Below are 13,027 nucleotides of genomic sequence, written 5' to 3'. Positions count from 1 at the left end.
AAGAGTTTTTTGTACTCGGTGAAACTCGAACTCGAGATCTCTCTTAAAAGGATATTAAGTTGTTTACTATTTGAGTCAACTCTTGTTCATTACTCTGTATTGCTCAATTCACCAGGCTAAAAATATACACATAAGGGGTATTCCCCTCCTTTCATAAAATGTTTTTTGGAGCTTCCGAACTATGATTTTTTGGAGCAAAAAGTGTTGTTTGATCATTATAAAAGAAAAAAAAAAAAAAAAAAAAAAACTAGGAAAATTTGCCAATTACTACCGCGTATTAAAGCGACTTTAAAAATTACTACCGCAAAATAAAAAACTTGTGACTTACTACCATTAAAACTTTAAAAAAAAAATTTAAATTACTACCTACCTCCACTTTAAGTCCTTTATGACTTCACCAACCTATGTTAAAACCATGGTTAAGCAATTTAACCACCTAAAAATAAAAAGAAAAATAAAAAAAGAACTAACCCATGGTTACCACCCCTCCAAACTAACATAACTAAACCTCCCTCTTTCACTCACTTCCCCTTGTTCAGAATATTGAGCATTTGTGAAATCTCTCCAAGTTAAAGTTGTTTCTCCAAATTGACGACTAATACTTCCCATCTATCCTCAAATCGATTCAGGTAAATTATCAATTTGTTTTATTTCGCTATCAAACATATTGTTTAACTGCTTCTTGAATTCTAGGGTTTAACGATTTTATGGAATTTGCAATTTAGGGTTTTTCGATTGCGATTTTCATTGACAAATTTAGGGCTATCTATTGTATACTTCTTTGAATTAAATATAATAAGTGATTGTGTGGTACTGTAAGATCTTTCTTTATGGGTCATCCTCCTTTGTTGCTCCCCTTTTCCTCCTTCATTGCTCGCGTCACTATATGCTGAATTTAGCAAGGCCAACATCTTTTTTACAGACCAAGCGTCACTCTCAGAGTCTTCGTCAATGGAGTTTGCAAGACAGAGTTAAGAAGAGAGAGAGAGAGAGAGAGAGAGAGAGAGAGAGAGAGAGAGAGAGGAGCAAATTTGGGTTGGGTAGTTATAGGGTAACCATGGGTTAATCCTTTTTTATTTTTCTTTTATTTTTAGGTGGTTAAATTGCTTAACCATGGGTTTAACGTGGGTTAGTGACGTCATAAAGGACTTAGAGTACGTGGAGGTTGGTAGTAATTTAATATTTTTTAAAGTTTTATGGTAGTAATTTAAGTCACACGTTTTTTATTTCGCGGTAGTAATTTTCAATGTCGCTTTAATACGCGGTAGTAATTGACAAATTTTCCAAAAAAAAAACTATTTGGTGGAGCTTAATTTGGGTTTGTTTGGTAAAGAGAATTTTGGAAAGCTTTTAGGTTATGAGTCATATTATTAGAGGTTTGACTATCTTTAAAGCTAATTTGTGTGTAAAGAGCCTTTTGGGCTAGAAAAAAAATCTCTTTTAGAAAGAACTCATTATAAGAGCTATTTGAAATTAGCTTATTAAACAATTAATTTTTTGGATATTAAGTTCATTAAAATAGTTAACAATTTATCAAATATTTTACACCAGTAGCTAGCTATTTACAACAACCTAGTCAAAACAGCTAATATAATCAGCTGGTCAAACCATACAATACATCTAGCTATGTCAATCAACTACCAACTAATTACCAAATAGGACCAAAGAATAATAAAAAAGAGCATATTAGGTCCAAAAGGCTCATTTTCAAAAACTCTCATATAGTCATATGAGGAGCATTTTTACAATGTTTTTTTATTTTTTTAATTTTTTTTTTTATTTTTTTTTAATAATTACTGTGTTTGGTGTAAAACTAAAGTTAAAAGCTAAAGTTAATCACCAGCTTGAATAAACTGATTTGACTATACGTATAATACTAATCAAGTAACCCTTATAATACTATTTTACAAGCAGGAAAGCAGCCACATAATATGGCTATCCGCACACAAGACAGACTATGTTTATTGTTTTAGTTAATGGTCATAATCAAATGGATAAATTTCTTGTCAAAAAAAGGGACAAATTTACTTTTCTCTTCCCTCCCGTTCCAGTATTGAAAATCTTATGCGGTTAGGTACGTCCATACAAGTGGCTCATTAAAACTTAAAATTAGCTAAAAACAAAACCCTAGTTATGGCACAAATTAAAGATACCTTAGAAGTTGGAATCCAATAGATTATATATACAACTATATACAAAATACAAGTGGCTTCTTAATTAGTTTTAAGTTTATATTAGCTACGTACTACAATTATTAGAAATATAAACTTGATTATGCATGCAGTTGAATTATTCAAAATCTACGATGGTTGTTAAGGAGTTACTAATCAACACTCATGCACTTTGATTTAAATTATTTTACTTAGATCTTCTAGGCTAGCTACTTGTTTTGACTTTGCAATCGACAAATCAGAAAATACAAAATTATTTTAGTACGTTTTACCAAGAAAAGAATAGACCAAGTCTTTCTTTTTTAGGAAAGGAAAAAGATATGAATATTCCTATCTTTCTTATTTTACATATAAAAAGAATAGACTACGGCCTTGTTCACTTCACCATATAAAAATAATAATTTCAGTTCAGCAAAAATAATTTCAGTTCAATAAAAATTATTCAGTTCAGTAAAAATAATTTCAATTTAGCAAAAATAAGGTGAAGTGAAGAAATACAACGCGTATTTTTACACTTCCTACTTTTTTTTCCTAGGGTTTTCTTTCTGGGTTTCTCCTTGGCAGGGTGTTTTTTCCTAGCTTTTGCTACAGTTTTTTTAGGGTTTTCCTTTGATCTTCAATCTTCTCCCTTTTTCCTCCTTCATCCTTCTCTCCTTGATCTCCATTGTGATTATTGGTAGTGTTTACCACTGTTTCATTGATTAGTGGTAAGCCCTGAAATCCATTTTTAATCGCTTATAATAATAGATCCCATCCTTATGATGGCCTTGATCGGTGTAGATGATTTCTCTTTTGTCATAAGAAGTTCTAATTTTTTTGTGGTGGTTTGTGCGGCGTTGAATAAGTGTCAGATCAACGACTATAATTAATTGAATCATGTTTTGTTCAATTTGAAAATTATTAGAAGAAGGCTGCAAAGGACAACGATTCAAGAGCTAGACGAGGGTTCATCAATGTCAATTTCACTCGTGATTGTAGTTATACAGAATTAGATGTTGGCTTCTTATTAATGAATTGATCTTCCCATCAAAAAAAAAATAAGGTGAAGTGAACGGGGCCTACGACGGGGTATTAGTTTTTGTGATAAATCTAATATTATCTTTTTATTATGATAAATAAATTAATTAATAATTAAAGGATTGTGATCCAATGAGAAGAATGGGAAGGATTCAATTAAATCTAATTTTTATAAATTTACGGATATAAAAATATCAACCATTGTAGTTATGCACTTATGCATTAATAAATGTAAAACAAAAAATTGAAAGGTAAACAAATAAATCAAGCAATCACATGAATCCCTTAATTTACTTTTAATAAACAATCCCAGTTAATGTTGTTCTTTATACCCAATATCAACCAAACTCCACTGCTCCGTATATTATTTTTGTACATACGCAATATTCACCTTCCTAATTATATATGCAAAAGGTTAATAAGTGAGACTTTTATTTAGGAACGAAAAGTGTAGCATAATTAGCCGACATATGAATTAAGAAATATAAACTCGTTCGTCTTGATGGTCTTATCATTATTCGTTTATATTATCCCCTTAAACTAAGGAAACTACAAAATTTGCAAATATGTAAGCCAAGTCAATAGTCTAGTCATATGACCTCATAATCACATAATTCATAAACTAAAGCAATTGTGCATATTATTGTACGGGTAAGAGGAAGGTGTACAAGTTAACAACTTGTAGTGTTAATGTGTTATTATATAATACTCCGTACTAAAATTATACTACTTGTACATGCTAGAGAGATTATCTTAAGGAAAGTCAATGGAGTCAACGAGTTGCATTGCTTAATACCACATGTTCAATAATAAATTATATGGTCTTTAAAACTTTCATTATAAATACTATATATCTTCTTAATTATTCACTAACTCATATCAAGTTCAATTCTTTTCTGCTCATTGAGGAAAGAAGCATTCTACTCTTGTATCATAATACTAAAATCATGGCTAAGAAGGTATTTGTTTGATACTTATGTTTCCTGAAGTTTGTATTGTAAGATAAGAAGCTAAGGTTTGCCTTAAAATAAACCTTCTATACTTGTACAGTTGTAGAATTTTAAAGTTTAATTAAATGTATCTAATGTTTAATTCTCTAGCTTGATTGCATACGCACCAATAATGGACTATTATAAATTTATAATGCAGAGAACGGTTATAAAAGTCTCCATTATAAACAAGAAATGTCAGACAGATATTATGAAGGCTGTAGCGAAAATTGATGGTATGTCTATTGACTCAATTTCTTTTAGTTTATAAATCTTTCACCTAGCTTTTTTATTTTTTTTTTAATCTTTCTCCTAGCTTAGTTTCCTTTTATTCCAAGATATATAAACTCCAAATTAAAAGTTGTCACTAAGTCTAACACTTTCACTCCAAAAAGAACTGAGCTTACCAACCCTTATACTTATATGAACTTGTATACTTGGAATCTAATTTCTAAAGAGGAAGCAAGGTCGGAGTTTGTAGCAATTTTCATTGTATTTTGTGCAACCAAATGTATTTTACACACGAAGCTATTTCGCATGTTTTATCATCACCGTTTGTAGTTATATATGTTTTTTTTTTTTTTTTTAAATTTTATTTTTTTACAATATTGTAGTTATATATGCATAGTGTACAATAGTTTAAAACAAAATTTGAGCATTTAATTGTTCCACTATATGAAAAATAAAATATTGATTTGATAGGTATAAATCATTAAATCATTATAAACAATGACGTAATTGTGGTTTAAGGTTTGCCATAATATACTACGGAGTATATAAGTACTCCATCTATGATCAGTATATATACTTTCGTCTTAAGACACTTTTTCTATAAAATAATTTACTTCCTCCGTTAATGGTTATTTGCAACAAAGGAATATTTTATATCTCACAAATAATACCCCTTTGTTACAAATAACCATTAACGGAGGAAGTATAATATATACTCTCTCTATTTTTTTTATTTGCATCACTTGGTGATGCGTAGAGTTATAGGAGGGTAATATAATATTGTGAGTGGATGAATAATTATTATACTCCCTCCGTGTTTTTTATTAAGTGTTACAGTTTGACCGGCACATAGTTTTAGGCAATTTAATTGACTTAAATAAAATAAGAGGTAAGTGGGGTGGTTGGAGTATTAAAAAAATTGTAAAAGAAATATAGTGGGATAAATAGTTTATTGAAAAGTAATGAATGTAAGAGAAAAGATATAATAATAAAAAAAAGTAGTAGTGTATTTGAGTGGGGACCATGAGAAGAGAGATATAATATTTTAATTTAGCTTTTTGCCAAAAAAAAGAAGTGTAACACTTAGAGCATGTTCATATTTACTTAATTTCAGTTCAGTTCAGTTCAGCTCCAATCAGTTCAGTTCAGTTCAGCTCTTAATTTCCCTCTCTCATAAAATATTCATTTCAGCTCAATCAGTTCAGTTCAGCTCCAATCAGTTCAGTTCAGCTCCAATCAGTTCAGTTCAGTTCAGCTTAGTTCAGTAAATATGATCAGACCTTTATTAAAACACAACCGGATTTGGTAAGTGTAACACTTATTGAAACACGGAGGGAGTAGTAAAAGTAAGATGGGGACAATGAAAGAGAAAGAATGTGAGGGAGAGTGGGCGTATTCGACAAAATGTAGCTGTGAGGTAGCTATGATAGTGGTTGTTTTATATGTGTACCTGTTAGCTGTCAACTAGCTGTTAGCTGTAAAAATAAATAATTAAGTATGAGTGTTTGGTAAACTAACTGTTAGCTGTAAAATTCTAAAAAAAAATAGAAGAAAAACTCAACAGCTACCTAGCTTTTCACAAAAGTTAGTAATATTAACTTTTCACAAAAGCTACTTCAACCACTAAACTCTACCCCCACCACTACATTCTCAAACACTCATAATTTTTTCTAAGTAGTGGTTTGAATAAGTCAAACCACTAAAAGCTACCTAAAAACTACTCAAAAGCTAGTACCGAATACGCCCTATATATTTTTATTATATAAGTGGGGACCATGGAGGTGATAGAAAAGATAAAATAACATAAGTGGAGTTTAAAGTAAGAGAGAGAATCGATAAAATATAGTATAAAGTTTCCAAATAAGGAAGTGATGCATTTAAAAAAAACACCCATATAAGGGAAGTGATGCATTTTAAAAAAGAAAAAAACGGAGGGAGTATGATTTATTTCTCGTTCTTTTCTAAATGACATGAGTCTACTTGCTTTTATTTTTTCTACATATCTCTTTGCACAAATTCTTAATTAAGGTGGACTTTCATTAAGTTATTGTAAGACGAGTTCTACATATGCCCTTAAAAAAATTTACAATGTATTTGATTAATTATAATAGCTTTTTATAGTATGTATTCAATAGAATCACACATATAATAATTCAAAGTTACTCTTAAAGAGAATAAAGTTACTATAAATATTGACTTACACTAAAATTGATTACCTTACAATAAAATTAACGTAAACCCGCTTTATACAAGACTTATTCATGACTAAATATTCCAAGTATTAAAGGTTAAGTAAATTTGCTTAAATTTTATGTCAATCAAAGTGTGTCAACTATGTCCAACTGATAAATTAAAGGAATAACATCTAATCCTATATATGTCATCACCAATGGCATATCTTCTCTATAGCCAACAAAGGCCATGCATGCCCAAAGACCAAGATTGTAGTTGTTCTTGTTAAATTAATTTACCCCCTCTAATCCGAGACAAAAGTAGAACTCATAATATATCCCTCTTAATTTGGCCCTTAAAGAAAATTTGCCTAAGATCAGCCATTGAAATCACCACCATATATATGATAGAGACCCTAATTATTTTTAAATATCGATTAATAATAAAATACTAACTCATTGATCTTATTATATTATTTCATGGTGTTGGGGGTACTTTGAACAGGTATAGAAAAATTGGAAGTGGATGTTAGCAAAGGCACATTGACCATAATTGGAGAAGTTGAGCCAGTTCCAATTTTCAAGAAGCTTAAGAAGATTGGCAAAGCGCCTGAAATTATAAGCGTTGGACCACCTCGCCCTAAATGTCCTCCTTATTGCATCTGTAACTTTTGTCGTCCATATGTTCATTGTACTTCTGAACCCCTTCCTTACCAGCCTTGCCACTTCGTTCCCTCGTATAGCAACAACAAGCCTTGTGAGTTCGTTGCGGTTCAATCGTACCCTTCTTCATCTTATGACAGTCCGGGACAGTGTACCATTATTTGAAAACAGTCGTATATAAAGTTGTCACATTACTAGTTCGAACAAAAGGAACATACTACCTCCGTTACATATTAGTTGCAACTTTTGCCATTTAGGGGTGCTATCTATTAGTTGCAACTTTCTTTTTCTTTCTGTTTTTGGTAAATTTTTTAGGCCAAATTTACTTCTTTACCCTTACTAAAAAAATCATAATTTCAATTACATTTTATAATGTGACCAGATTATACCATTTAACCAACATCATTAATTTAATGATTCCCACCAAATATCTTCTTCCACTTATTTATTCACCAACCAACTTCATTGAATGATTCAAACCACTTCACATTTATTTCCAGATTTGGGGAAAATTGAAAACCCTAGTTCATCTAAGTTCATCCTCTTACTCCTCCATAGCTTTCTCTCTCCGTCCTCCATGACTCTCTCTCACCTTCCTCCATGAATTTCTCACTCCTCCCTCCATTTAACCCACGAAATCTGTACGCCTACCTCAACAAACCCACGCAATTTCTCCAGATCTTGACCAATTGAGCACGATTTCCTCATAAATTGCCAATATTTTGTGTAAACTTCACGAATTCAGCAGATTTATTCACGAATTCAGCAAATTTCTTCACGAATTCAGCAGATTTTGTGTAAACTTCACAAATTTCCCAGATCTCTTCACGAATTGAGCAGATTTCTTGACGAATTTAGCATATTTCTTCACGATTTCAGCACGAAATCTCTTCGACTACCTCAACAAACCCACACAAACTTTAATTGTGCACGAAATCCTCTAAAAAACCCACAGATCTACACTTTAATATGGTGAATTTGAAGCCCCTATGTGACGCAATCTTTGCGAGTGATTGTGATGAAGAAATGGCGCTCCTTGTTAAGTGTATTGAGTCCATTGAGCAGGGCACTCCGTGGGCGTTAAATTTGTACATTCATAACAAAGGTCGTGACATTTTGAGTGAGAAATTGCTCGAAGCTTTGCTTGAAGTTCTCGGCGAGGTGGAGGATGAAAAAGCGGAACAACAAGCCGCTGTCGCATTGCAGTTGGGGGCAGAAAAGGTGACTGATGGTCGTGTTGTTGATGGTGGGAATTGTTCCTCGATGAAGGATAAAAAGACTGAGGGGAGCGGTTCCGGTAAACGAAGGCAGCCGTGGCCTCGAAGGGCTAGACTACGTTCTAAGAGGGCTAAAATATGTGTCCCCGATGAAGAAGAAGCTGCGGCTATGCCTTCTCCTCCTGCCTCTGCTGGTCTGAATTCTGAGAAAGAAAAGGTTGGATCGGGCCTACTTGTGAATGAGGACGGGGTTCAACTATCTACCACTGTAACAATTATAAGCATAAACCTTATCTTTTTGTTTCATTTTTCTTCTTAATTATAAGCATCCTTATCATTATTGTTGGTTATATTGTTGGATGGTTGTGTGTTGGAGGTTGTTTGTGTATGCTGAATATGGTTGCCAGCGGCTTCTAGTTGCTGGCCAGGGGATGTTGGTTGTTGTTTGCTGGTTGTTTGTGTATGTTGAATATGATGCTTGTTCTTTGCCTCGAAATGTTGTTTGGTTTGTTGAAGATGGTATTCCCTGTTATGTAGTCCCTCTTTATGTTGCATGTTCTTATAATGTTGCCTCTGGTTGCCTATTTGTTGTTGTAGTCCCTCTTTCTTTGTTGCCTTGTTGCCTGTGGGGGTGTAATGTGGTTGATGGATGATGACAAATGCTCTTTTCTATCATGTTTGGGCCATGGCCTCAATGATAATTTTAGATGAGAGACCACTGAAACTAGAGTGCCTTAATTGTTGTTAACTTGAGTCCCTTAATTGTTGTTTGTAGAGTCCCATGTAAACGTGACTAGCTACCTGCCCTAAATCCATATGATGAAGGGACTCAATTGATTTATTTATGGCATGTAAGAATTGCTCCAATTGTTTTAAATGCAATAGTTGTTGAGGTAACTTACATGATGCCATAATATGTGATTAAAATATTGACCCTCTGATGGATAATTACAATCTTCTGCTCTGAATGTGTAAATACTCCGTAGAAGAAACAACAAAATACACAATGCGATCCACTTACCCAAAAGTCATTTAATTCATTAATCCCATAAGTTTCATTACATCAAGGTTTAGCAAAAGTGTTCCCCTAATTCATAGGCTTCCCAATACATAATAAGCAATAGCATTTCACTAATTAATAGGCTGCCTAGATTTTGCATTTCATTACATTATTTACACATAACCAACTAGATTTTGCATTTTTCATACCATTATTTACACAAAAGGGTGGTTAGGTGTGGCAGCCTATTCATAAGTTACTTACCTTAGTCTGCATCCACCTCAAGATGGTTGTCTTCATGTCCTTGTCCCTCATTTCCTACTGGTCTGAATCTGTCATTTAGGAACTTCACTCCTTGCTCCACTAATTCCTGGCTGACTTCTAAAATATCTGGTAATGACCCTAGATTCTCAAGCCTTTGTTTCTTCATGTGTGGTATCTTGTAATTGTTGCCCCCTTCTTTCTTTAGAATTTCCACCATGCATGACTGTAAAGTGATCCAAGTATACTTGTTCACCACTGGATCAAAGAATTCATAAGCCTCTTCAACTCTTTCAATTAATTCATCGATGTTTTTTGGGAATGAATGGTATTGAAGAGATTGAATAGCCCAAAATAGGCCTAAATCAAGCACATTCAGATCAGGAGATTGTGGTGGTTGGTATACTATCTTGATGTTGAACCCATTCTGAGTTAATGCAGCCTGAAACTCATCATCAGTTGGTATTTGGTGAGGTCGGGCGTTGTCCCATTGAATGGTTATGTTCTTGCTTTTCTGTGATGGCCAATTTTTTACTATTGCTGGAATAACCTTGTAAAGAAGCATGTTCCTTATGACTTCTTTAGTTACATGCTGGTGTGCTTTTGTTTCCCAAGTACCTGCTGCTCTGTTCTTGCTGTTTTTTTTTGCCCTTTGTTGGTAAGTAAATGGAAAAATTCCATACTTACCATCATGGAGCAGTTCACCATTTCTATGAAATAATGGTTTCGAAATGAGTCCCATAAACATGGCCTTTATCTTGAATCTCCTTGACACTTGACACATGTAAGGTTCATCTTCTTTTGCCAATAAGTAGAACCTCCTTGTCTCTGGACTGAGATAAAACCATTTTTCGTCTATATGAACAGCATGTTCCATTGACACAAATGTTAGATCTCTAGGGGGAATGGCTGGTTGAATATGTGAAAGAACCCACCTAATTCTTTGAACCTTGTGATTGTCTGTCAACTTTGGACGGTGAGTAGCTGTGTGAGTTCTTAATATCCCCCTTTTTTTCAGCCTATGTACTGTGACATGACTGATTTTTAAGGCACTTGCGTAGCTTCTTTCAGTTGTCCTCAAATACAAAGGGACTGATTGGAGTAATTCAATTGAGTACACTCTTGGTTTTGGCCCTGTTCTCCCAAATTTTTTTGTTCTGACATCAACCACACCCCCTTCCTGTCTTTGTTTCAGCAAATCTTGAAAAATTCTAGTAATTTTTGACTTGTGCACACCATATTCTACTGCAAGTTTTGCTTTATATCCTCTTGGTAGTGCACCATCTGTTTGTTTTTCTAACATGGCATCAACAATCATTCTTTTTTCTGTAAGAGTAAGCTCTGGCCTCTTCCTTTTGTTCACATTTTGATGTTGTTGATTATCTGTTTGTGCTTCTGTCTGTGCTTCTGCTTGTGCAAACATCTCTGACATGAACTCTTCTTCCATTAAAATCTGATTAATGTTGTAAAAGTCATCATCATCCATTGTTGCTATGCTTCTGTTTTCCTTACAAATGCAGAAAAAATGAAGTGAAACTTTGAAGATGCTGGATTTACGGAAGGGAAGATGATTAAAGGCTGGAGTTGAAAGAATTGTTTTGGTTTTTTTTTTTTTTTTTTTTTTTTTTTTTTTTTTTTTTTTTTTTCTAGTGGGTCTGTAATAATTTTAGGGACATTGTGTTTAATGGAGGGAGTCAGAATTTTGTGAACTTCATTGAATGAAGGGGTCTGTAGTTCTGTACCTATGTATTTATATGGTCTCCTTAATTTAAGTGGAAAATTTGGAGGGATTGTTGTTTAAATTTGGTGAAAAATTTGGACGGAGGGAAACTTTCTCTCTCCTGAAAATTCTGGAGGGAAACTTTCCCCCTAAAAAGTCTGTACAGATTTCCCTCCCCCAATTAATGAAAATCTGGTCCCCACTTTCTCTCTCCTCAATGTTTAATTGCTTGCATTTACTCACTTAATTTTAGCTTACCAAATTTTGTCTAGGAGTCCGCGAAGTTGCCAAAGTTGCAACTAATAAGAAACGGAGGTAGTAAAAAAAAAAATTATATATATACTATGCATGTATGTTCGTTGGTCAAAAGTGTTGAAAAAACATATTTTGTTAAAGATTCTTTGTCAAGCACTGTTGTAATGCATCATGTTATAATTTGTACGACAGTATGTAAGATTAATAATGTGTTGAAGTTGTTAGTTACAAGAGAATTGATGTAGAAATTTTGTTTAATAGGTTACATTATATGCGTAACATTTGAAGTTTGTTTTAGGACAAAAAATTTTCTTTAATTTATCCTTTAATCTATTTAACAATTAGTACAAGACTCACAACTAGAAGTGTCAATTAAGGTACTAAGATTGGGTTGGGTTGGGTTTGGTGAGATCGGGTCGGGTCAAGTGTATTTTAAAGTTGAATCATGCTAATTTATTATGTTCATACTTCATATTAGTCGAAATCTAAATCGGATTTTCATATCAGATTAGATCGATCGAGTCTATTTTTGATATCTATGCTCCGTATTCAAAGTCATGAATTAATTTGCAAGTTAAATGCAATTGTGTAACATAATTAGTTGAAACTTGAAAGTGTGTCTTTCAGTCTTTCGATGTTGAAACTTGAAACACAATAATTAATCAAAACATTTTCATGAACACATTATAATCTAATTCCCAAAATTATTAATAAATTATAAACCTAATAAAAAAACAAAACTCATTAAATTTTCTTTTATGATTTAATGATTTGTTTGAACAAAATAATAAATCTACCTAATTTTCAGAATTCTTGATCAAATGTAAACCTAAATACCTAACCCATTATTTTTTTAAAATAAAATTCGTAACACAAATGTTTAAAAAAAGCGGGGGTACACTAATTTAATGAATGGCGGATCTTCTGGAAACAAATAACTGTAACACCCCAATAATTCTCCCTTTTTCAAACCACTTACTTTAAATAAAATAGTGGAGAACCATTGACGTGCTACCGCCACGTGTTAAAACGTTAAGGCTTTATCAAAGTATCGTAGCGGAAAATCAAACTTAAGTCTTTAAAATAACATAGTTTAGAAAAACGAATAAGTCAAAGCTTACAAATTGGAACCATATAAGGCCCTTATTTAAAACCATACCAATAATCAAAGTCCAAAACATAAATGAAATTGCAAAGCATAAATAAGTTCAACACAAGAATCGAATACTCTCAATTACACCAATCCCTTGACAATGCGTTTGTCAAATCCCTGAACTTCACATCATCAAGCTAACCTGTGCATACTGCTCCCCAATAATACAAGTGTAATAA

The 13,027-nt window shown here is 32.9% G+C and overlaps 2 protein-coding genes across 2 annotated transcripts; one reads left to right on the top strand and one right to left on the bottom strand.

Annotated features, from left to right (window-relative positions):
- The first annotated feature begins 4,331 nt into the window (after window positions 1-4,331).
- LOC145616850 (heavy metal-associated isoprenylated plant protein 2-like) lies at window positions 4,332-7,407 on the top strand. The gene is made up of 2 exons (XM_081671572.1): window positions 4,332-4,413; window positions 7,085-7,407. Exons 1-2 carry the CDS (start codon window positions 4,332-4,334, stop codon window positions 7,405-7,407), a joined length of 405 nt encoding a protein of 134 aa, XP_081527698.1.
- A 2,317-nt stretch (window positions 7,408-9,724) lies between these two features.
- Window positions 9,725-11,206, bottom strand: LOC145616849 (uncharacterized). The gene has a single exon (XM_081671571.1). It carries the CDS (start codon window positions 11,204-11,206, stop codon window positions 9,725-9,727), a length of 1,482 nt encoding a protein of 493 aa, XP_081527697.1.
- Window positions 11,207-13,027: the final 1,821 nt, after the last annotated feature.

This window comes from Chenopodium album, chromosome 26, assembly GCF_948465745.1.
Source record: "Chenopodium album chromosome 26, dcCheAlbu1.1, whole genome shotgun sequence".
Classification (NCBI taxonomy): domain Eukaryota; kingdom Viridiplantae; phylum Streptophyta; class Magnoliopsida; order Caryophyllales; family Amaranthaceae; genus Chenopodium; species Chenopodium album.
Note: the sequence above shows the minus strand (reverse complement) of the source record. Positions and strands in the feature narration are given on the sequence as shown.

Coding starts and splice junctions, on each gene's coding strand:
- LOC145616850 (XM_081671572.1), top strand. CDS start 4,332: ATGCAGAGAACGGTTATAAAAGTCTCCATTATAAACAAGAAATGTCAG. Junction 4,414..7,084: donor GGCTGTAGCGAAAATTGATG/GTATGTCTATTG, acceptor TACTTTGAACAG/GTATAGAAAAATTGGAAGTG.
- LOC145616849 (XM_081671571.1), bottom strand. CDS start 11,206: ATGGATGATGATGACTTTTACAACATTAATCAGATTTTAATGGAAGAA.